General features: G+C 37.4%; 1 protein-coding gene across 1 annotated transcript in view; it reads right to left on the minus strand.

The window, feature by feature from the left end:
* The window catches only part of MICU2 (mitochondrial calcium uptake 2), a 70,895-nt gene that overhangs the window by 37,570 nt on the left and 6,516 nt on the right, over window positions 1-26,809 (minus strand). The window contains exon 2 of the mRNA XM_019715675.2: window positions 15,531-15,675. Coding sequence (XP_019571234.2) covers window positions 15,531-15,675 — 145 coding nt within the window. The remainder of the gene's footprint in view (window positions 1-15,530; window positions 15,676-26,809) is intronic.

Below are 26,809 nucleotides of genomic sequence, written 5' to 3' on the forward strand. Positions count from 1 at the left end.
ATAACACAAATACATGGAGATTAAACAACATACCCTTAAAGAACGACCGGGTCAAAGAATAAATTAGAGGACAGATCAAAAGATACATAGAAACAAATGAGAATGAAAATACATCCTACCAAAAATTTTGGGATGCAGCGAAAGCAGTTTTAAGAGGGAAATTTATCTCATTACAGGCCTATCTCAAGAAACAAGAAAAATCCCAAATAAATAACCTCACGTTACATCTTAAAAGAACTAGAAAAAGAAGAACAAATGAAACCCAAGGTCAAAGGAAGAAAGGAAATAATAAAAATCAGAGCCGAACTAAATGAACTAGAGAACAAAAAGACAATAGAAAAACTTAATGTGACAAAGAGCTGTTTCTTTGAAAAGATTAACAAAATTGACCATCCCTTTGCGAGACTCACTAAGATAAAAAGAGAGAAGACAATAATAAACAAAATCAGAAATGAAAAGGGGACGTTAATAACGGATGCCACAGAAACACAAAGCATCATCCAAGAATATTATGAAGGACTATATGTCACCAAATCAATAACCTAGAAGAAATGGACAAGTACTTAGAAACATATAGCCTTCCAAGGCTGAACCATGAAGAACTAGAAACTCTAAACCAGGGGTGTCCAAACTGCGGCCTGCCGGCCAAATCCATTTTTGATTGGCCCGCAGCAAATTCCAAAAATATATTTAGTTTACTTAAATAAACCAGGTGAGGCAATACGTACTTCACCTTGAGTGAGTGGCCCGGCGGTTTGTGTATTTTACTGCATATGGCCCTTGGTGAAAAACACTGAAAAAAGTTTGGACACCCCTGATCTAAATAGACCAATCATCAGTAACGAAATCGAATCAGGCATCCAAAACCTTCCCAAAAGCAAAAGTCTGAGACCAGATGGCTTCACTAGTGAATTCTACCAAACCTTCAAAAAGGATTTAATACCAATCCTGCTGAAACTCTTCCAGAAAATTGAAAAAGAGACAGTACTCCCTAACTCATTTTATGAGGCGAACATTACCCTCATACCAAAACCTGGTAAGGACAACACTAAAAAAGAAAACTACAGACCAATATCTCTGATGAATACAGATGCAAAAATCCTAAACAAAATTCTAGCAAATCGAACGCAACAATGCATTAAAAATATTATTCATCACGACCAAGTGGGGTTCATCCCAGGGGCACAAGGATGGTTCAACATACGCAAATCCATCAATGTGATACATCACATAAACAAAATAAAGGACAAAAATCATATGATTTTATTAATTGATGCAGAGAAAGCATTTGACAAGATACAACATCCATTTATGATTAAAACACTTAATAAAATAGGTATAGAAGGAAAATACCTTAACATAATAAAGGCTATATATGACAAACCCTCAGCTAATCTCATAATTAACAGGGGAAAACTGAAGCCCTTTGCTCTATGTTTAGGAAAACGACAGGGCTGTCCCCTATCACCTCTGCTTTTCAACATAGTGTTGGAAGTCCTCACCAGAGCAATCAGGCAAGAGAAAAGAAATAAAAGGCATGCAAATTGGGAATGAAGAAGTTAAAAAACCCTAAGGACTCCACCAAAAAGCTATTAGAAACAATCAATGAATACAGTCAAGTTGCTGGCTACAAAATCAACGTACAAAAGTCCATTGCATTCCTATATACTAACAATGAAACCTTAGAAAAAGAAATAAAATAAACAATTCCTTTTGCAATTGCAGCAAAGAGAATAAAATCCCTAGGAATAAACTTAACCAAGGATGTAAGAGACCTATATGCTGAAAACTATAAGACATTTTTAAAAGAAATTGAAGAAGACACAAAGAAATGGAAAGACCTTCCATGCTCATGGATTGGAAGAATCAACACAGTTAAAATGGCCATATTACCCAAAGCAATATACAGATTCAATGCAATCCCCATCAAAATCCCAATGGCATATTTTAAAGAAATAGAACAAAAAATCATCAGATTTGTTTGGAACCACAAAAGACCCCGAATAGCCAAAGCAATCTTAAGAAAAAGAACAATAATGGAGGTATCACACTTCCTGACTTTGGCTTGTACTACAGGGCTACAATAATCAAAACAGCATGGTATTGGCAGAAAAACAGACACATAGACCAATGGAATAGAATTGAGAACCCAGAAATAAAACCACATAAATATGGACAGATAATTTTTGACAAAGAAGCAGAAAACATACAATGGAGCAAAGACAGCCTCTTCAATAAATGGTGCTGGGAGAATTGGATAGCCACGTGCAAAAGAATGAAACTGGACTGCTATTTGTCACCATGTACCAAAGTTAATTCAAAATGGATCAAAGACTTAAGCATAAGACCTGACACAATAAACTGCATAGAAGAAAACATAGGTACTAAACTTATGGACCTTGGGTTCAAAGAGCATTTTATGAATTTGACTCCAAAGGCAATGGAAGTAAAAGCTAAAATAAATGAATGGGACTATATGAAACTTAAAAGCTTCTGCACAACAAAAGAAACCATTGACAAAATAAAGAGGCCACCAACTGAATGGGAGAAGATTTTTGCAAACAGTGCCTTCGATAAGGGGCTAGTATCCAGAATATACAAGGAACTCATGCAACTCAACAACAAAAAAACAAACAACCCAATTGAAAAATGGGCAGAGGACCTGAAGAGACATTTCTCCAAAGAGTACATACAAATGGCAAATAGAGATATGAAAAAATGCTCAACATCACTAATCATCAGAGAAATGCAAATCAAAACCACAATGAGATATCACCTCACCCCAGTCAGAATGGCTATCATCAACAAGACAAATAGTAACAAGTGTTGGAGAGGCTGTGGAGAAAAAGGAACCCTCATACACTGTTGGTGGGATGTAGACTGGTGCAGCCACTATGGAAGGCAGTGTGGAGGTTCCTCAAAAAATTACGAATAGAATTGCCATGTGACCCAGCAATCCCTCTCCTGGGTATCTACCCAAAAAATCTGAAAACATTTAGAGATAAAGACACGTGTGCTCCAATGTTCATTGCAGCTTTGTTTACAGTGGCCAAGACATGGAAACAACCAAAATGCCCTTCAATAGATGAATGGATAAAGAAGTTGTGGTATATATACACAATGGAATACTATTCGGCGGTAAGAAAAGATGATATAGGAACATTTGTGACAACATGGATGGATCTTGAGAGAGTAATGCTGAGCGAACTAAGTCAGACAGAAAAAGCAGAGAACCATGTGATTTCACTGATATGTGGTATATAAACCAAAAACAACAAAAGAACAAGACAAACAAATGAGAAACAGAAACTCATAGACACAGACAATAGTTTAGTGGTTATCAGAGGGTAAGGGGTGTGGGGGGTGGGAGATGAGGGTAAGGGGGATCAAATATATGGTGATGGAAGGAGAACTGACTCTGGGTGGTGAACACACAATGGGATTTATAGATGATGTAATACAGACTTGTACACCTGAAATCTATGTAATTTTACTAACAATTGTCACCCCAATAAATTTAATAAAATAAAATTTAAAAAAAGGATATAACTTTTCATTATTAATAGAATAAAAAATTTTAAATACTAAAAAAAAAAAAAGAAAAAAAGAAAAATAATGAGGTTTTGGGAGGATGTAGAGAGGCTGGAACACCCTCATTCATCACTGGTGGGAACATAAACAACATTTAAGTACTGAAGAAGTAATTCGTGCTATAATATGATGAACCCTGAGGACATTATTCTAAGTGAAAGAGGCCAGACACAGAAGGACAAATATTATGTGATTCCACTCACACTAGGTACCTAGAGTAGGAGGAAACTCAGAGAGACAGACAGTAGGTTGGTGGTAGCAGGGGTAGGGGGATGAGAGTGACCACTAATGGGGACACAGTTTCTTTTTGGCACGATGACACGTTCTGGAGTTAGGCAGTGGTGGTGGTTACACAATCTTGTGAACTAAACACCACATTTTAAAATGATGAATTTTGTGGTATGTGAATTATATTTCAATTTTAAACAAGTTTTGGCTAGGAGCAATTCAGTTAATTAATAATACAATTAATAACAGCTAAGATAGTTACTGAGCACATGCTATGTGCTCATGCACTGTTCTAAGGCCTTTATAGAAATTATCTCATCCAATCTGCAAAATTACCTTATGTGGCAGGTACTCTTCTCATCTCCACCTTCTGGATGAAATAGATTTACAGAAGAGATTATGTGTTCTGGATTATTCAGACAGTAAAAGGAGGCAGTCTAAAGTCAACACTTATATCTTTGTTGTAGTACACAAAAAAGGATCTAAATTTTAAATTTTCAGAGATGCCACTAGAGAGGAAATTCTAATAGCAGAAGGAAATTGGTAGGTTCTGTGCTAGTTTTGAGTTCATAAGAGAGATTTAAAAGGGTGTTCAAAAGAAATGTCTGAAAATTGAACCTGAATGCTGCCTGGCCCTTCCTCTCATTCTAGAAAGCCATTGTAAAGTACAACTTCTTTTAATTAATTTAATGGTAGTAAGAAAGAAACTGAAGATAGAGATTTCTCCTTAAATGTAGTAAAACAAGACCGTATTTATTATAAAAAAAATCAATGATGAATTTTGCAGTCAAAGAAAAAGTAGAAACCAGTGCATCTATCAGGCAATTTGGCAATATACTTCAACAGTCTTAAAAAATGTGTATTTTATGATAATATTTCTAGAAAAGTATTCTATAAAATAATCAGTCATTCAGAGATTTATGAAAAAGTACATTCCTATAGCATCACTCATAATAATTAAAAGTTATAGACAACTTAAATGTTCTAACATTTAAATTATGGTATATAAATGACAGTATTGTGTCATCATAAAAATATTTTAGAAAAATATTTATTGAGAAAGAAAGCTGCTCCCATGCATTCAATAGAAAAAGTTAGGTTATAAAACAGTATATAGTATATAAGGCATGATTTCAAATTTGTAAAAAAAAGTCTGTGTTAATGCTGCTTACTCTGGATGGTGGTGAGAGAGTTATGGTTACTTTCTTACATTTTCCACTCTATACTTTTTAATGTTTCAGTTTTTAAAATAAACAAGTTTTTATAACAAAAATGTGTTATTTCTTAATTTAAAATATTTAGCTGCTAATGTTTACCTGATGAGACCTTAATGTGGATTTTGTGGATTAAAGGCTTTAATCTTTTAATTTTAGTCTTTTAATTGGGAATATTAATTGTAACCAGTAGCTGCCACAGGCTTTCCCACATTCTCTAACATAACCATCCTAACAGCACTCGCAGGTGGACACTACCACTTTACAGATCTGGAAACAGGCAGGAGGGGTTTGGTAGCTTCCCTGAGGTCTCAACAGGGCTTTTGCGGTGAAGAACTGATTCCAACAGGCCACCCTTGCCTTGATCGCAATGATACAACACATTGCATGGCACCTTTACATATATTGCTTAAATACTTCTCAAACTTGTCTGATCAAAACAATCACCGGGGCGGGGTGCTTGTTAAAAATACAGAAATATAAGAGAGGGAGGTAGAGTGAAAGGGTGTCCATGATGGACTCCATGGCACAATTTGAATCAAGTCATGGGGGAGGGGAGAGGAGAACTTGAGCGTTTTAATTCCTGCCCAGGTGAGTTATCTACCACGCAAGTTTGGGAAATTCTGTATCACAATTGATTAGAAAGAATGAAATGGGGTGGGGGGGTGGGTGGGAGATGAGGGTAAGGGGGATCAAATATATGGTGATGGAAGGAGAACTGACTCTGGGTGGTGAACACACAATGGGATTTATAGATGATGTAATACAGAATTGTACACCTGAAATCTATGTAATTTTACTAACAATTATCACCCCAATTAAAAAAAAAAAGAGAATGAAACGATACTCAATATTACAGAGCAGGAAACAATGAGAGACTAGGAAACAAGTCCCACAGTGGCACAGATAAGAACTATATATTGTAACTGCAGCAATTAAAAAATTTTAAATTCACTTGTGTAATTTCAAAACTCTTGAGATAAATCCACAAAGATGGGCTCATACTAGCAACTTTGGCACATGCACCATCATAAATTCTATGGCCACCAAATTATAACCCTTTTAGGAGTTTTCAGAGGAAACTGTTAAAATGTCCATGGGTTAATCTTAATTTGGCTTACTTATTTACTTCTTTGCAACAAAATCTATATTGTGAGTATAAGTAAGGGCATGCAGGATGCAGAGGCAAGGACAGTCAGGACCGGCCTGGGGCCGAATTCCTGTGGGATCTCTACTGGATATTCCTCTCTTCCATCTCTTCTGACACCCAATTTTGCTTACTCTTGACTATTATTAAGATGTTAACAAATACAGGGTTAGGCTGTGACATCACTCTTAAGGGGATTTATATTCTCCTGGGAGTGGGGAAAAAGCTTTGAAGGAATTGAGCTAAAACCATAGTTCCACAAGTGGGGGAATGGACACTTCCAGAGGTAAGGGCAACACTGAAGGAGAACGAGCAGCCAGCACCCAGCAGGGAGCGGCTGGGGAGACGGCTTAAGTCTCCCCATCAGTTACTGTTAATATTAGTAAAACGCATTGTTTGCAAAACATCCAGAGAGATAAATACCAGGTAAAATTGAATTTGGATCTAATGAGTCTCAGATTCTTTTGTTTCTTTCTGTTATACATGGAAAGCATGGGTCACTGGGCTGGCTCTGTTTTCCTTGTTTTGCTGTTCATCATGATACGTAGGAATGCAACCAAGATTATTCTTCTTATCCATGATGAAAACTGAAGGTTTTTCTTATGCATAAAGGATGTATTATTTGGCCTGCAAAATTACCGAATTCTTGATTTAGCTAAATGCCTTCTGATAGAGTTTAATTGCATTCCACTGAATAATAAAAGTGGAAACATTATAAGAACCTGATTTGGCTAAATCAAGGGTTGCATAAAAACAACAAGAGTGAAACAAAGAAAAAAGAACACGTAAACTTTGAACTTGATGAGAACAGCTCGGGCCTGTGGCTACAATAGGGTAGAGTAAAGCAAATACTGGAGCCAATTGAAAGAATATAAACGGGGAGGAAATGCTTTGATGACACTAAGCACGAGAGTAAATAGCTGAGATTTTCAATGAGGAAGAAAATACAAATGCTCATTGAGAGAAAGACAAAGGAGTGAACCACTGAGCTGGGTGAAGAGAAAAGAGACATTACTACATATTAGTTACAAGTATATGCTATGTTAATATTTTGAGGATGATTATCAAGTTTTTACAACCTCCACTTGAAACCCTAATATGAAAAAATGAGTATAAATTACAGTATAGGATGTAGCATAGACATTTCTGATAACCAAGAACTGTTTGGCTATAAAATATGTCTAAAGAATTCTTTCATTAGCGTGTTTTCTTTCACGCTATCATCTTCTCTGTTTTGTACCTTTTAGAACAAATTTCTAGGAAAATCCGTATCTGCTGTTTTCACTGCCGCCTGATTCTCTCTCTTCCTGCCCACCACTCCCTTGAAATTGACCTATGGTGCTAGTGAACAATGCCAGTGATCAAATCCAATAGCCTCTCGGTTATCATTCCCCTGAACCTTTCTGCAACACCCACACTGCTGACTCCACGACACTGGATTCTCACCCTCGGTCAATGGTCTTGTTTAAAAAAATCTCTGCGATTGGCTCTTCTTGTTTCACTGACCTTTCAAATGTAGAGTTCTTTAAGAAGTATTTTTAACTTTTTCTTTTTTATACAAATAATAAACACTTGTTGCAAATGAATTAGAAAATTACAAGAACAGAAAGAAAATATAAAAACTGATAATTCCAAAAGCAAGAATGAACAATTAGCAATTTGGTGAATATCCTTTAAACTGTATTTTATGTATAAACATATATACATAAGAAAAAATGGGCTCTTATTCTTCATATACTTTTAAAAAAAACCTGCCTAATTGACAGAATTGAATGAAAAAGACAGTTCTACCATAATAGTTAGAGACTTCAGTACTCCACTTTCAACAATGAATAGAACAGACACTAAGGTCAATAAGGAATGCGAACAACACTATAAACCAATTAGACCTAACAGACATACAGAACTTTTTACCTAAGAATATCAGGATATACATTCTTCTCAAGTGGACGTGAAACATTCCGGGACAGACCATATCATAACTCAAAAAACAAATCTTAATACATTTAAATACTGAAATCATACAAAGTATTTTTTCTGGTAACAGTGGGATGAAACTAGAAATGAGGAAGAGAGCGAAAACTGGAAAATTCACAAGTATATGGAAATTAATCAACATACTCTTAAATAACCAATGGGTCAAAAAATAAATTACAAGGGAAATTAGAAAATACCTTAAGAATGAAAATAAAATCACGACATACTAAAACTTTTGGGACACAGTAAAAGCACTGCTAACTGGGAAATTTATTGCTGTAAATGTGTACATTAAAAAGGAAGATCTCAAATCAATAGCCTAATTGTACACATTAAGGAACCAGAAAAAGAAGCACAAACTAAACTGAAAGCTAACATAAGGGAGGAAATAATAAAGATTAGAGTGGAGATAAAACAGAACAGATTAACAATAGAGAAAATCAATGAAACCAAAAGTTGATTCTTTGAAAAGATCAACAAAGTTGATAAACCTTGAGTTAGTTTGACTATAAAAAAAGACAGAAGCCTTAAGTTGAATTACTAAAATAAGAAATGAAAATGGGGACATTATCACAGATTTTACAGAAATAAGAAGAATTCTAAGAGAATGACTGTATGTAATTTCAAGGCATTAACAATTTGGATAACTTAGATGAAATGGACAAATAAGTAGAAATAAACAAACTAGCAAAATGAACTCAAGAAGAAATAGAAAATGTGAATATACCCAAACAAGTATGGAGAATGAATCTATAATAAAAAAAACTTCCCAACAAAGAAAAGCCCAGGACTAGATGGCCTCACTATTCTACCTGACATTTAAGGAATCACCACCAATCCTCCTCAAACTCTTCCAAAAATGGAAGGAGGAACATGTCTGAACTCATCCTAAGAGACTAGCACTACCCTGATACCAAACCTAGACAAAGACATTACAGGAGAAGGAAACTGTAGGCCAGTATCCCCGACTAACATTGGTATAAAACTTCTCAACAAAATTCTAGCAAACAGAATTCGACAGCACATGAGAAGGATTGTACACCAGAATCAAATGCGACTCATCCCTGGAATGCAAAGTTGGCTCAAAATCTGAAAATCAATCAATGGCATTAATAGAACAAAGGAAAGAACCCAAACAATCAACTCAATGGAGGCAGAAGAAACATCTGATGAAATCCAACACCCTTCCATGATAAAAAAGAACACTCAATAAACTCGGAATAGAAGAAGGAAGTTTCCTTAACGTTGTAAAGGGCATAGCTGTAAAACGAGAGTTAACATCATACTAAATGGTGAAGACTGAAAGCTTCAGCAGTAAAATTAGGAAAAGGATGCTCACATTCTTCACTTCTATTCAAGATGTGACTAGAAGTTCTAGCCACAGCAATTAGGCAAGGAAAAAAAACTAAAAGGCATTCAAATAGAAAAGGAAAAAGCACAATTATTTCTATTTGTAGAAGACATAATCTTATATGTAGAAAATCTTAAGAAATTCACAAAAAACTATTAGAGCGAATAAATAAATTTATCAAAATTACAGGACACAAAATCAACACACAAAAATCAGTTGTATTTCTACACACTAGCAATGAATAATCTCAAAAGGAAATTAAGAAAACAATTTCATTTGCAACAGCGTCAAAAAGAATAAAATACTTAGGAATAAATTTAACCAAGGAGGTGCATAACTTGTATACTGAAAACTACAAAACTTGCTGAAAGAAATTAAAGATTTAAATAAATGGAAAGACATCTTGGATTATTGGACTGGAAGATTTAATCTTGTTAAGACAATAATACTTGACCAAAAGCAATCTATGGATTCAATGCGATCCCTATCACAATTCCACTGGTGTTTCTGACAGAAATAGAAAAACATAGTTTTAAATCTATATGAAATTTCAAGAGACCCTGAAGAGCCAAAAGAATCTTAAAAAAGAAGAACAAAGTTGGAGATCTCCCATTTCTTGATTTAAAGACTTAATACAAAGCTACAGTAATCAAAACTGTGATACTGTTCGTGTTGCTTTAGTGTGTCCAATTTAAATGTTAAGCTTCCATATGCAGTGATATCATATTATTTATAGTTTTCAAACATTGAAATGTCTAGTAAATGGTTTATATTTCAAAAAAAAACACAAAAAAAAACAAAAAACTGTGATACTGGCAAAGGGTACACCTACAGATCAACAGAACAGAATTGAGAGCCCAGAAATACACATTTATGCTCAATAGAACTTTGGCAAGGATGCCAACACAATTCAATGGGAAACAAATGGTGCAGGGACAATTCTTTTGCCACATGCAGAAGAATGAAGTTGCACCCTTTTACCTTATACCATTTACATAAATCAACTCAAAATGGATCAAAGACCTAAAATCAACATCTAAAACTATAAAACTCTTAGAAGAAAAGAGGGAGCAAAACTTCTGGATCTTGGATTTGGCAATGGTTTCTCAACTATGACACTGAAAATACAAGCAATAAAAGTAAAACAGAAATTTGAGTTCAAAATTTAAAACTTCTGTGTACTAAAGGATGCTAGAAAAGACAATCCATAAAATAAGAGAAAAATACTATTTGCCCATTTCATCTAAGTTATCTAATTTACTGGCATACAATTGTTTGCTGTATTCCTTTATAATCCTTTTGACTTCTGTTAAGTTCAGTAGTGATGCCCCTCTTTCATTTCTTTTTCTAATAACTTGAATGTTCTCTCGTTTTTTTCTCTTGGTCAATTTTACTGACATTTTTTCAGCTTTTGATATTTCTTTTCAAAGAACCAGCTTTTGGTTTCATTGACTTTTTTTTCTACTATTTTGCTAGTCTCTATTTCCTTTATCTCTAATCTTTATTATTTCCTTCTCTTTGCTTGGTTTAGTTTGCTTTTCTTTCCCCAGTGCCTTAAGATGAGATAGTAGGTTATTGTTTTGAGACCATTCTCTATCAATATAGGCATTTATGGCTGTGAATTGCCCTCTAAAACTCTTTAGCTGCATCCTGCAAGTTTTGATGTATTGTGTCTTCATTTTCATTCACCTCAAAGTATTTTCTGATGATCCATTTAATTTCTCCTTTTAACCTTTGGTTACTTAGGAGTGAGTTGTTTAATTTCTATATTAAATTTAATAAAGTTTGTTTAATGGCCTAACATATGATCTGTCCTGGAGATAGACCCCTGTGCACTTGAGAAGAATGTGTATTCTGTTGTTGTATGGAGTGCTCTACAGCTGTCTGTTAGGTCTACGTAGTTCGTTTATAGCATTCTTAAGTCTTCTATTTCCTTTCTGGCCTTCTGCCTAGCTTTTCTATCCATTATTAAAAGTGGATATTTCATTACTTAAGTCTCCAATAGGTTATTGTTGAATTACCTATTTCTCTCTTCATTTCTATTGGTCCTCTGACATATATATATATATATATAATATATATATTAAATATTCATTTTTTAGCCCCCCTGTATGTGTGTGTGTGTGTGTGTGTGTGTGTGTGTGTGTGTATATATATATATACACATATATATAACATATATACTGTTTATGTTTTATGTATATATACATATATATATATACACACACAGCGGGTGCCAAAAAATGACTACACAGGACTTGTATTCATCTTTTGTTATCATTATATAGTATTACAATTTTAATACAGTTCTTTCCTTTCTTAAAATGTGTATACATTTTTTTGGCACCCTCTGTATATTATATATATATATATTTATAGCTTGCTGATGGAGTGATCCTTTTCTCATTATAAAATGACCCTGTTAATCTCTAATAACATTTTTTTTTTTTTTTTTGGTTTTCAAGTCTATTTTATACTTTTTGTTAATAGTATAGCCACTCCAGCTTTCTTGTGGTTGCTGTTTGTATGATTTATCTTTTTCTACCTTTTTACTTTCTATTTGTCACTTTCCATTCAAACTGTATCTCCTGTTAACAGCATATAAGGTGGATCTTGTTTTTTCATTTAGTGTGACAATTTCTGCCTTTTAATTGGATTGATAGATGCATTCATATTTGAAGGTGGCATTGATGTTGCTGGATTCATGTCTGCTATTTTAGTTTTTGGTTTTCATGTGACTCATGCCTTTTATGTTTCCCTATTCCTCCTTAATTGCTTTGTTTACATTAAGTTTGCTAATGAGACATTTAAATTTAACGATCTTTTTAAAATTTTATAAATTTTAAAAGTTATTTCCTTAGTGGTTTCTCTAGGGCTTGCCATATATATTTTGACTAACCAGAAATAGCTTCAGATTTATACTCAATTTCAGTGCGATATGGAAATGTTACTCCTATGTCATTCTATTTCCTTTCTTCCTTTTTATGGCATTATTGTTATACATATTATCCCATTAATGTTACAAATCCCAAAATACATTGTTATAAGTCATTTCTTTACCACAGTACAATTTTTCTCATATCTACCTCCTTTGTGCTATTACTGGACAAATGTATTACATTTCTATATGCTGTGGGCCCCAAAATATACATATTATTATATGTGTGATATACATATAACATACATGTATGCATAACATACAGGAGATACAGTGTGGATGCAAGGATACAAGTAGAAAGTAAAAATATACATAAATGTACAATAACATACATATATGAGTATGGACAACATGCATTTTATTTTATACAATTGTTTTAAAGTCAGTTAAAAGAAGAAAGTATACTCGTATGCATTTATATAATTTTTTAAGATTACATTAATTACCTTTAACAGTGTTCTTTGTTTGTGTGGATTCAAATTATTGTCTGGAGTCACTCTGTTTTCCCTGAAAAGCTTCCTTTTGTATTTCTTGTAAGACAGATCTACTAGTAACAAAGTATCTTAGTTTTTGTTTATCTGAAAAGTCTTTATTTCTTTCATTTTTGAAAGACAGGTTTGCTGGATATAGGATTTTTTGTGACAGTCTTTCTCTTTGAGCAATTTAAGTATGTTATTCCATTGCCTTCTAGTCTCCACTCTTTCAGCTGAGTAAGCCACTACTTTATGTGGGTCCCTAGTAAGTGACAAGTCATTTCTTTCTTTTGGCTGCTTTCAAGAGTTTCTTCTTGTCTTTGACTTTCACTGTTTTTACTAGGATGTGTCTGTTAGTGGATTTCTTTATGTTTATCCTACCTGGAGTTTGTTGATCTTCCATGATGTATAGGTTAGTATCTTTCAATAAACTTTGAAAGTTTTCTGCTATTCTTTCTTCAAATATTTTTTTCTCCTCCCTTCTCTCTCTTCTCTTCCTTTGGTACTCCCATTAAGCATATGTTGGTATACTTAATGGTGTCCCACATTTTTCTGACACTTCATGTTTCTTTATGCTTTTTCTTCTCTGTTCTTCAGATTGAATAATCTAGTCTGTCTTTACATTCACTGATACTTTCTTCTGCCATTTCTAATCTACTTTGAGCCCCGTTAGTGAAATTTTCATTTGTTATTATAATTTTCAATTCCAGAATTTCTATTTCGTTCTTTTTTATAATTTCTTTTATTTGATATTTTTTATTTGATGTGATATTATCGTCATACTTTCTTTTACTTCTTTAATCATGATTTACCTTTGTAAAGTAAATTAATTTTTTTCCTGGTAAATCTGAGATCTGGTTGCAATCACAAGCAGTTTCTGTTGATTGTTTTTGCTCAGTGGGGTGATACTTTCTTGTTTCTTTGCATGTATCATTGTTTTTGGAAATGGGACATTTTAGATGATATGAGGTGTGATAAAAAAATATGGTGAATGCTGCTGCCAAGGGCCATCCAACGAATAGGCAGGGATATTCAATATGGGAAGTGGCATGTCAAACCTTAGTAACAGTGTGTGACAAGTTTCAACTTATTCGGTGCAGTCAGGTGTGAGCTACAGTTGAAAGAGGTGTGTTTTAAAGTGTGCTGTAAATCATGGATCATGAACAACGCATTAATATGAAATGGGCAAATGATTTCATCCACCATCATGACAATGCTCCCTGTCACACATCACTTCTGGTATGGCCAATTCTGTCAAATAAAAACATAACGGTGTGTCCTTGTCCACCTTATTCACCAGATCTGGCACCGTACGACTTCTGGCTCTTCCCCAAAGTCAAAATGACCATGAAAGGTAAACATTTTGAATCGATTCAGGACATCGAGGCAGCCATGACAGCGTAACTAAAGACATTCACACAAGGGGACTTCCAGAACTGCTTCAGAAAGTGTCAAGAGCAATGGGATAAGTATGTTCAAAGCAGGGGGGGAGTCTTTTAAGGGGGATTAATGGCAATGTGTCTTTTATTGTAATACATTTTTTCCAATTTAAACATTCACCATATTTGTTGATCACACCTCATATACGTGTATAGTAGCAACTCTGGATACTAGCTCCCTCCTCACCACAGGGCTTGTTCTTTGCTTGTTTAGTTGTTTAGCGTCTGGCTGGATGGCTGTAGCTGGCACTTCTGATGTTGCTTCTCAGGGAAGCAGTTTGGGCATGCCCACAGTCACTGGGACGACAACTGTTCTGGCAGCTCTCTTGGTCTCTTTCCCTGACCATACCAAGGTGTTAAGCTCTACTAAGTGCCAGCTGACTGCTTACTGTTTTCAAGAATGCCCTGGGACATAAATTGTTCTAGATAACATTACAATGAAATCTGGGCTCCTCATACATTGCCCTAGCCCACATCCCCTGTGCCATATATAGCTATCCATGGGCAACACTTCCAGCACACTTCAGAAAGTGTCAGGAAGCCAAGAAATTTTCATAGAACACTTCTGTAATACAGAGGCCAGAGGTCAGGGCCATATTCACTCTCTGCAAAGTAAAAGGGCCTCATTTAGATAAAAAGAAAAAGAATCTCTGATATCATTTGAAATAACTGAGAACTGACAGTTTATGAAATAAAAAAAATTATGTAATTACAGCTTTTACAGCTTTTGGATTTTTGCTTCGAATTCTATTTTTTCAGATTTTTTTTTTTTTTACTAATGGCATCATAACTCTATTATATGACTCTCCTCATTGCTCCAATCTAGTTTCATTTTTTTTTGCCCAATTTAAAACATCAGTACCACCCAAAACTAACATACTGGATAAAATAATTATTTTATTAACAATTCATTTAGTGACATTATAAAAACTTATCTTTTTTCCTTTGTCTCTTCAGAAATACCCACATACAAGTCAACTATTTCTTAGATAAAAGTTTAACTGTACTTGTGTCACAAGCAATGAAATGTCTAAATAGTAAGTAAATGCATGGCACAAAGAATGATGATAATTAAAACAAAGAAAGCCTGTTACTGAAAAGTTCTGAAAAATAGGCAGTTTTGGCCCTAATATTTGTGTTTTTTTTTTAACTTAACACACAAAACAACTCACGTTCCATGTGCTCAAACATCACCGAGAAGAGGAAGTCCCGTGGTGTCATGTAAAACTCTCCCTTGTGCTCCAGTGACGAAAACTGCATGAAGCGCTGCTTACGGAGAGACAACTTCCCCATCATGTCTCTACTGTCTCCGCTTTTCTAAAAGAAAAGAAATCACAAGTTAAGATGTCTTTCAGTATTATTCCCCAACTTGGAGAATAATAGAACTACTTCTAGAATAATCTTTAAAGAGTGATTTTAGTGTTTAGGTTTAATAACCTCCAAACTTTCCAGTCACTTATTTAACAATATTCACTAGGTGCCTGCTCTGAGAGCAAAGGCACTGGATACGGCAGTGACCGAGACTAACTGGAGGGAGCTTCCATTCCCAAACCGGAGAATGACAATTAATGAATACATGGGTAAAATCGTTTAAGGTAGTGAGAAGTGCCAAGAAGAAATCTGAATCAGGATAAGAAACTGACAGGGAGTAATGCTTTAGATAGGACAGTCAGGGAAGGCCTTTCTAAAGAGGTGACATGTAAGGAGACTAAGTGAGGTCCAGCTGGGGAGCCATGGGCTTCTTGGCAGAAGAGCCAGAGGTACGGTAAGAACAAAGACCAGGAGACAGAATGAGCGTGGCATGTTCAAGGAACAGCATGGCAGGAGACAAGATCAGAGAGACAGGTAGGCAACAGACCACGCAGCTGTGCTTTCATAAAGATAAACATATCGTATCTGATAAACAGCTCTGCTTTTAGAAATATACTTATATCATGGGTGGAAAGTGCAAAAGACCAAATGGGCAAAGTATTGTTAGTGTAAGAGTCTGTATGCCCGGCATCTTGACCCAATGCTGACAGAGACAACACTGAAGTATTCATTGCTGACCTCTCGTTGAGCACTTGCTACGTGCCAGGCACTGCGCTAATGAATGAAGCACGTTACACGAATTCAGTTAATCCTCACAATACCTGGCCAGTAGATACCACATCTGAGAGGAGCCTGACTCCGAGTGGGTCAGCCTCTTACATGGCACACTGTCCTACTCAAGGCTGGGCACTGCACCCAGGCACACACCGGTTCCACCAAGGTCAGAGCAGCAGCCCTGACACAGTGTGAGTGCCTGTGCCAGCCACAGCCCGCTCTCCCCTGGGTCTGTTTATCTTAGGGCATCGCCCTCCTGCAACCACAACATCCTTCCTGGGTCATGCCACTCCCCTTTCACACTCACTGGTACTGTCATTTACCCTGACACACAGCTGATGTTCAGTGAGTGCTGACTGGACTGAAACAGGGGAAAAACACAAATTCCAGTCGTTCAGAGCTGTCCAGACTGAAAGCTTGGTCAACAGGTCCTTTCTGGCAGATCTCAGCCATCTGATCAGTATTAACTCTCTCTCCTCATGTGACAGCTGGCTTCTTCGAGCAGTTTGGCCTGTGCCTGCCTTGCGTCCTGTACAATGCCTACCAGCACACGGGCCCCACGTAGAACGCGGAGGTACCACAGTGACCGTGTCCCTGTGCTCCCTGCAACTAGTCTCCTCATGCCTTTCCTTCCCTTTCCCTTAAATTACTACTATAAAAACCACTCAAGGGCCATGCTTTAATTACACAAGAAATCAAAAAGTTGAATTTTATTATACTTTCTGAACATTTTATACACAAGGCAGATATATCATTTTATTCAACAAGTCAATATTAAGTAGATATAGGAAAGCAGTGCTAAACAAGCGGACATTAATTCCCACCAGAATGTGCTAAGTGCTCTGGCAGTGAATTTCCACACAGTATACAGATGGGACAGGGAAGGGGGGTGGGTAAGAGTCGTCTCAGTACATGTCACAGCGCCAAAGTTCTGGATGTGACAGAACATAGTGTCAGAACTGAAAGAAGCTGAAAATGGGCATCCATAGTGTTAGCTTAGACAGTATCTATATTACGTTAATGTTAATATATCATCTATTAAGAGATCAACAAAAGCAAATAATCTATACAGAAATATAGTATATTTACAAATCCTTAAACGAACGTTGGCTCTTTTTTATTTCCTAACATCTAAGTTGTTCTTAACTGGTTAAAAAAGTTTACCTTTACCAATAATTTAATTCTTTTCATAAAAATAAACAAATTCTTCTTTCCAAACTGCAACCAACTACAAGGGATCAATTATTTATCCTCAACTGGTCTCATAACAAGTCAGTTAACATACATTTTGTACGCTATATGTGTTATATACTGCATTCTTACAGTAAGTAAGCTAGAGAAAAGAAAATGTTATTGAAATCAGAAGGTTTGCAAATTTATTCCAATTGTTGCAAATCTCCGAAAGTTTTCCAGTATATTTATTGAAAAACATTTATGTATAAGTGGAGCTGTGCAGTTCAAATCTGTGTTGTTCAAGGGTCAACTGTAGACATAGCTTGGGCTTGTTACAAATACTGAGACTATGGGATGCAAATCCTTTCATCTTTCCAGTATTGTTAACATACACTTTTAAAAGAACTTATTTACCACAAGTGTTGTGGGGGCAGAGCCCCAGAAAATAGTTTCCAGGCTCTCGGCCTCACATAGACAGGTGCTGGCTCAGGTAGTAAATGGCCATCAACTGTGATTGGATGGCCATCAACTGTGATTGGATCGCCATCAGCTGTGGCTAGTTGGCCGTCAGCTGTAACCAGTGAGCCAATGGCCACTAATATAACTGCTGTGGCTACGCTAGCAGGAAAAATGGGGGCTAGCAAGAAGATGGTGGCTGAGCTAGCAAGAGTGGATTGCAGTTAGTACGGTGGATTGCAGCTAGCAAGTGAGGTTGGTTGGCAGAGAGAAGTAGTTGCGAACAGTGTGGCTCCTGCTTCCTGTTTCTCCAACCCAGCCGCCAATGAGAATATAGTGGTATGACTCCCCCATCTATGGCTCCGTGGGTGTTCCTTTTTGGCCTCACCATATCCTGCGTTCTTATCTGGGGAGCGGGAGCAGAGACCCCACCGGACGCCCTGCATGACAAGTGTATTCTTAGCTGTAATGAGGTATCAATTATAGGAAAAGCAGATAGACAAATAACAATTCAATATGCTGACACATAGATTTGGGGATTTCAGGATGTCAAGAGAGAGGTGACTATTGTCTCCTAGGGCGAAATCAATTCTTTTAAAAAATAAAAAGTGTAAGGCAAACCATAATTTTAAGCAATTTATATGGAACGTAAGTTTCAATGTGAGTGTTCTTCATGTCTAAAATCCTTGTAGGTACCAAGGGCTGCTTCAAGGCTATGGAGAGAATACCAGCACTAGAGAAGCTCAGAATCTCCAGTTATCATAGGATCTGCTGTATAAACCAAGTTTTCATTTTTTTTCCTCTTTGGATTTTTAGTTTTCAGTCTCAATCTATATAATAATCTTCTTTAAAGTAAAATTCGGAAGGTTGTTTTCTCTATGCTAGTTTCCCTCCCAACCCTCCCAAAGAAGTATAATGCACCTTCCTGAGAGAGTTGACTCTTAATAAAATAAAAAAAAACCCTGCAAATCAACGAGAAAGCATTAAGGTTCTTAAAACTTTCCTCCTATACCCGACAGGAACACAAAATCAAAAAGAAGCAAGCACAGCCATGCTGATGCTAGCTCCTAACCTCCCACTTACAACTTCTTCTAGAAGGATCTTCCAGATACCGACAATTTGGACAAACTAAGACAACACTAAGACTAAAAACTGGTTTCTGCTTCAGGGGAGAGGAGTGCCATGTAACGGAATGAGAGGAGGGGGTTCTCCACAATGGGAGCTGTTAGGGTCACCTGACACAGTCGTGTGCACTGCACACCTCCAGGGAACGCCAGTCACACGTGACCACCCTACAGTTGTCTAGCAAATGACGGTGAAGTGCACGAGGAGCGGGATTGTTTTCTAATTTGCATGAAGGCTCCACATCACCAGGGGCAGTGCTGTCACTGATGTCTCCCAATTTGCAAGGGATTGTGCAAGTGGAAGAGAAGTGCAGTGCCCCACTGGAAGCTCCCATCACTCACTGCACTCACCACAGGCCCAGGACTTGCCATCTTTCCCACCTGTGTCCTGTCAATGGCGGGACCACCCTGGGCAAGTTACAGCTCGGTTGGGCAGAAGAAACCACTGGATTCAGGGCCTCGCTACTCTAAAACCTATGCACTACCTATGAGGGCATTTCTCTGAAGAGGCAGGCGCCCCCAAATGGGGAATGAAGTGAAACGCAAAGGCCAGCCCGTGGGATGGGACAAACCTGATGTGACAGCACAGGCAGAACTTCCAGAGTAGATCTAGGACACAGACACGTTCCGAACTGCAGTTGAACATCCAACTCTTTGTTCAATCTGTCAGGCAGCTGAGTGACTGAACAGCTGACATAAGCTATTACCATCCTGTTCTTTAGCTAATATTCTAATGCACAGGTAACAAATGCTTAGATCAAAATGGAGAGGAGACACGGATTCACATCAGTTTTTGCAAATAACACATTTGTATAAAACGGGATGCGGGCCTATGCACATGGTGTGGGGAGAATGAAGGCAAGAGCAATATGAAACAACTAACAAGGAAAATCACATTCTGAAACAGAAAAAAGAAAACAAAAGAGGCGATGGTCTCTATAACATCAGAGAGCAAAGATAAGATAAAGATGACAGAAATATTTGAAAAGGGAGCTGGCCTAGCTAAAGAAAGAAAGAGGAGAAACGTACTATTGTAAAACTTCAACAAACTTTAAGAAACAGTAATGATTATAGAATCCACACTGCAGAAAATCTATGAACAATGTGATAGGGAAAAAAACACACAGAAGGCAGAAGAAAAACACAAAGAAAGGCAATTAGGGAAAAGAATGTCCACATGTGAGACACCAAGGAGGCGACACATGGCTAGCGGCTGTGCTCCAGGAAGATGGAGTGAGAAACATCTATTTCAAAAATACAGTGGGGAAAAAAAGAACAAAGACTCGACTTTGCTACTCTGTCTGCCACTGCCCTACGTGTGTGTACTCTAGCTTTGAATAATCCTAGACCTCAAGGAAGACTGACCAATTTTAATCTCTTCCAGAAAACCTAAATATGGTAGATGTTAGAAAATCTAAATAAGGTTCAATCATCATGCCCGCACTGCTGGATCCAACCTCTAAAAAGCTGTGTTCTAAAGGTAAATACAACAACACATCACAGGAAAGGATCAGACATGGCTGATTTCTGACATTATTCTCAAAAGACCTGTACCACCCTTATATAGCTTGTTGGAGTGACAGCAGTGCAAGGCATGGCATAGCCAAGCCCTTCACCCCGAAAGGCCAAGAGAACCGCTCACTATAGTCCGAGAACTATTCCCGTGGAAATGGACCAGAGGGCACCACCCTCCACCTTCACCTGAGCGGGATTTCGTAGGTGCAGTGCAGACGCAGTCTGCTGTCCTACGTATACTGTTACACATAAATAACTGAGGGGCTGGCAGGAGGGAGCAGCTGCCTGGGAACCAGCTCCTCCAAGGGCAAGAATGCAGTGGGGACATCAAAGGGCTGGGCCAGGCTGCTGGTAGCTGTCACCCTAATGGGAGTCGTGGTAGGTGGAAAGGGATGGGGGTGAAGATGAATTCCTATTTACTTCTCAAACCTACATCTCAAGCTAAATATATGAGAAGTGGGGGCAGGAGAAATGCTAGGGTTGGGGGCTATCCCAAACATGTGAGACCAGCCACATGGTTCTGGTTATATATAAAGTGCTCCCTGGATTTCCAGGATTACTTGTAATGCAGGAAAATATGTGACAAAGGAATTAAGAGCAATGAGTGATGTGAGCTGGATAAAAGAGATCTTTGAAAGCTGATGACTTCTGTTAAAACAGTTCAGTAGTTTATTGCCTTTAAAGCAACAGGTGCTTCACCATTCTGTCTCTACTTTTTATCCGTGAAGTGACAAATTGGAAAAAGTTAGTTCTCTGTTCTTTGTTGAACATTCTTTGGTCTCTACATTTCTCAGGAAGAAAAGTGAGAAAGGGCCTTCCTTCCAATGCCTTCAATATGTTCAATGCATACGCACTGCGCTGGACGCCGCGTAGTAAACCTGGTTCACCTGGGGCTCTTATGTTGGAGTTTGTAATAATCTGGGTAAAATGCAATTGCTTATTCGTCTTTGAACTTTCTGGGTGTAATGGAAAGACTATCTACTCTTCTTAAAGAAAACTTTACAATTGGAAATTTTCAGTCATTAGACAGAACTTTTCCATTTGGTTCTGGAGCAGAGAGATTTTATTGCACGTGAAACAAAATACCGCCAGACTAAATGAGAAATATTCACCGCATGCATAAGCTATATTCATGATAAATTCTACAAAACGGCAGCATATTAGCCAAGGAGACAAGAGTCATTCCTGGGAAAGTGGGAAGCCCTGGAGTCCAGTCCCTGGCTTCTGAAGATTGTCTGATGTAGTGATGACCTCGTCTGGACAGCTTTCCAGAGACTGGAAGAGACCTGGTGTGGCTCTTCTTAGATGTGTATGGTAAAATGAAATGGCATATAGTTATAGATACCAATGAAAAAAATGCCCTAGTATTCTGACTGAGGAAGGGTGGCCACTGTCAGGAGATGCTAAGTAGAATGGCAACTTCTCTTCTAGTTAACTGCCTTCTCTTTCCTGATGAGGTCACTGAGCAGACCACTCATTTTCCCTTCCTCCATAACGACCTTTCAGGAGGTACATCTTAACCGCGTACACTTTTGTTTATGATTTAAACAGAAAGTTTAAATTAGGTTTCAAGTGATTAGGCAAAGAATAGAGCCCTAGCTTAAAAACTTCAACACCTTACTAAAGCTTCATCAATATCTCTCATTGCAACCATAAGTAATGTTTTTCTTAAGAAAGGACTGAGTTACTCTGTGGATTTCCCTACACAGGAGAAGGTCAACACTACTTTGTGAGATATTTCTGCAAATACTCAACATCAGCTCGTTTAGTAAACACTGCGTGTCTCCTACACCAAGCATTGCAGAATTAAGATGACAAGTAGACAGGCGCTCACCTTCTGGGGGATGCACAGCAGAAGGTGGTCGGTGCTAGACCACGATAGAAGAGCCTTCTAGCATTCAGGAAACCGCATGTCCCACAACCGTATGTTTCAAACCCGATCATTACTTTTCCAATGTTACCAACTGTCACATTTTGCTTCTTACTTTTCAAAATGAGATATGCTCCAGACTAATATTTTTCAGGTTTATACAGAGGATGCCAAAAAAGATGTACACACATTTTAAGAAAGGAAAAAACTGTATTAAAATTTAATACTCAATATATACCGATAACGAAAAATGAACACAAGTCATGTGCATACATTTTTTTGGCTCCCCTGGTATAATTAAACCTAAATAAAATACAGTAACAGGTCTGGCCTCAGTAAATTTATCTGGATTCTGTTCTCTTGTCTTCAGGCAGCTGGGAAGTACAGCCGAGCAGTAACAAGGGACCTTCTGTGAAACAAGCTATGATCTAGTTTCAGGAACCTTACACAGCCATGCAAAAAGGGCTCCTTGGAACTGAAGACTTCTAGTAAGCCTGGGGACAGTGCTGCTGTCTGAGGGCCTCCTCAACAGAGGCCACCACGAGGGTTAACGCTTAGGATACTGTATCCTACAGTACATGACACAGGATGGGACAAAGAAGGGGTGGATTAAGGGACCCTCTCTCCTTCCTGCCACCCCTTGCCGGGAACAGCTGCTGTCTGGAGCTGAGCATTTTATGTGGGACCGCAGGAGGAAAGTGACTCACCCACACAGCATTTTGTACAGCCCCCCCTGCTCCCACATTCTCCACCCCCCCACCCCAGGGCTTCCATATCCCCAACCCCAGCAACTGTCCCCTCCAGACGCTCCCACAGCTTATAAGTAAGACACTCAGTAAAAACGGCTTTTTAAAGCTTGTGACTCAATACTAATGGCAGTTTGCTTCCTAACACCAAGTCCCGTAAGCCCCACACATTTAGCTTAACCCTACACAAAATTTGGTCAAAGACTGGAATTATTTTTAAAAACGGCCATACGTTACTTGCATACAAACAGAAATTTTATCCAAGACAAAAATGGAACAAATTTGAAAAAAAACTTCAGGTAAATGGAAGATAATGAAAGCCTAGACAAAGGGGCAGAATTGTAATTTCTTATTAAAAACAAAAATTACATTTTCTATTTAAAAATTCCATTGATGCTATTATTTTTACGAATTGTTTTTTTTTTTTTTTTTTTTTTTTTGTACAAAACAAATATTGTATTGACTTACATATAAACCTTAGTCTTGTTCATTGCAAACATTTTCCTAAAACTGATTTGGTTTCCGGAATGTTTTTAGCTTCAATTCATCTACTCTTTGAAGAGCTTCAGTAAACCTTTACTACATACCTTTCCATAGACAGATTAAATAACCATTTACTGCTTCTGACTGTAATTAAAACACTTCACAAAGGTAAGCATGTAATAAATCCAGCTAGTCGTTTCTTGTCCCTCTTTTCATTTGGCTAACTTATTTGTTAAGAATTCTGGTACTTCTCTCCTCTCGGAGTCCTTCCAAAGCACCCATCTGGGGTATGGCGTCCTTTGGTGCGAGCACGCAGGACGCTGAGCAAACTTCAGCAAAGCCCCAGTGACTGCGGAATTCTCTAGAACACAGAGGGTCCGTGCTCTCTGGAGCCGCATTCCAACTGCGTGCTTCATGCTGCCCAGTGGTCCAGAAGAGTGTGCCAGGAAAGAATGAATCCTTATGAATGGGAATCAATTCCAAACTCAAAGTGTGACATTAAAAAAATAACAATTTAGAAATAAATTTCGGCCTATGAACCAATATGCAAATGTTTGGTTTGGGTGCTTATTTATTTTAAACCCTATTAATAATTAATAAAATATCTTTCGACAGCTCGGTATGTACTCTGCCATGTACAACTAAAGAAGTACGCACACAAGTAGAAATAAAGGCCCTTTGATTACATCCCTTTCATTATAACCACAAAGTACTGCACACTGTTAATTACTTGAGATGAAAAAAATGTCTTCACAACCAGAGGACAGAGGTAAGGCCCTGGACAGGTGGTGGCCTTATTTTCCGCCTATTGGGGAAATCATGGTATCTCAGAAACAATTCCACAGCGGCTCCACACTCTTCCGTAAACCTGGATGAAAAAGCTTGTGGGTTTCAGGCCTTACACCATGTTTGGTTTAGGTTTTAACAGATATTTTCAGCTTCGACTGAAAGTTCACTGACGTACCTTAACACACCGCATCTAAGATAAAATTTGCTATTAAAGACGTTATTTGTAGGAAATGAGCAGGGGACGAGCCAGACAGTTCCCCAGGACTGAGGAGACAGGTTGTTTCCCGGCAAAGGTATGCACACTTACGCCATTTGCATCTGTCGATGTTTATAAATAAAATAACCAGTAAGGGAAGTAGTACAGAGTACACAGTACAAATATACAACACAAAAAGAAAAGTAATACAGCTATGACTATATATTTTGGCAAATTTATTTACTGTTCAAGCAAAGCTCTGCTTTCTATCTGTGAAGTACAAACATGGGACAAATCATTAAGAACTGGCATGTATTTGTCAAAATCTCCCTTTCTGCTTTTACCTTATTCTTTGGACATATTTCATGATGAGATATTCATGCTCTCAGTAATTTCTGAAGATAACAGTGAAGATTTAAACATTCCATCACAGAATTTGCTATGCAACAATTGGAAAATCAAACAAATTGTTTTTGTTAGTTTCTTTTTTTTTTGCTTTGAGGTAGCACCAAGCACAACTGAACTGCTAACTAACTGGAAAAGAATTTCCCACTTGACTGCTTCAATTGCCACCACGATTGGTCCTCACACACTTTTCTCCTTTAACTCCTCCACCAGCCTCTTACATCTTTCACAACAGTTGGTGTCAAATGAGGAGTGCTATTCTCCACCTTACCCTTCAAGTACAGACTTAACCTTCAGGTACAGGAAAGCAGCAGTGTCACTGCCAGGGAAGCATACACTATGCCAGCATCACCGCTAGCATTTACCAGGCAACAGTGGGGCTGCACCAAATAGGAAGTTCTTTGGGGTGCATGTGAAAGAAAAATTGTTATCTTGACCCCTGAGAATTTTAAGCTCTTATATGAGAAACAAAACTAGTGGAAACAAAATTTATGGTAAGTGGTTACATACGTTAAGGGTTGGCATGGACAAAGCTAGCACTTGGGTAATCTTTCTCTTTTAAAATTTACTTGCTGATTAATTTACTCCTGTATTCTTTATTTAAAAGTTTATTCAAAAGGATAATCCTAGTTAAATCTTGGGAAGAGGGTGGGGACAAGAAGGGATAAATGTTTGCAGGCTAGAACAGACAGCCTGACATTCTGAGGGAAAGCAGGTAACCCAAATCTCCAACCTGGAATTGCTATAAGTCCCAAAGAGTAGCTGAATATTTAGACTTGGATGGCTTTGGTCACTTTGTTTAGTGTAAAATTAGTTTGCAAATACTTATTGCTATTGTTACTCTTTTAACTTATAATTTAAAAACACTCTATACATGTAATATTTATTACGAGTATTAATAATATTTCTGTGAATTTACAGGCAGACTCCTTAGGCTCTGAGAACTTGAATAACCCAACTCATTCACAGGCTAGAAGGTGTACATTTCCTCTTAAGAGCATGTGTTTTGTAGAATAAGAGCAAATAGTAATTTTTTACTCGACTTCAGCTAAACACATATAATTGCAAAAGGAAAGACTAAAGTCTGCTTCTGCTTTTATATAACAAATTGTTTTTGTCCCCCCCCCCCCGCCCCCGCAAAGGACCTCCAGATTGGTAGTAAGATACACGCACTGTCCTTCTATTATCAAGGAAGGAAAGTAAGACAACCTCTCATTCGTGGAGGACAAATAGCTGTGCCAAAAGCACAGATTACATCTAATTACAGGGTATAACTTTGTCATCTTTCCTTTCAAAACCTAGCCATTTACACACTTTGATTTCTGACTTCCACTTGGGTTTATTAACATCAAAGCTTTGTCATCACTTATCTGTTTCTAGAGACATTTTTACCTGCGGCAATAAAAACTTTGCATTCTTGCTTTACTGTTCCAAGAAAGCTTTAGTCTTCATTAGGTTTAGAAAGCTTTAGTCTTCATTAGGTTTACAATATTTCATGGTTGTTAAACTTGTGTATGTTGCTATAATGTTTACTGCCCTTAGCACACCAATTTTAAATGTAGTGTCATGAAACCCAATGCACTGCACACAATTACACTCCAATCCAAGG

The sequence above is a fragment of the Rhinolophus sinicus genome, linkage group LG04 (assembly GCF_036562045.2).
Source record: "Rhinolophus sinicus isolate RSC01 linkage group LG04, ASM3656204v1, whole genome shotgun sequence".
NCBI classification, from domain to species: Eukaryota; Metazoa; Chordata; class Mammalia; order Chiroptera; family Rhinolophidae; genus Rhinolophus; species Rhinolophus sinicus.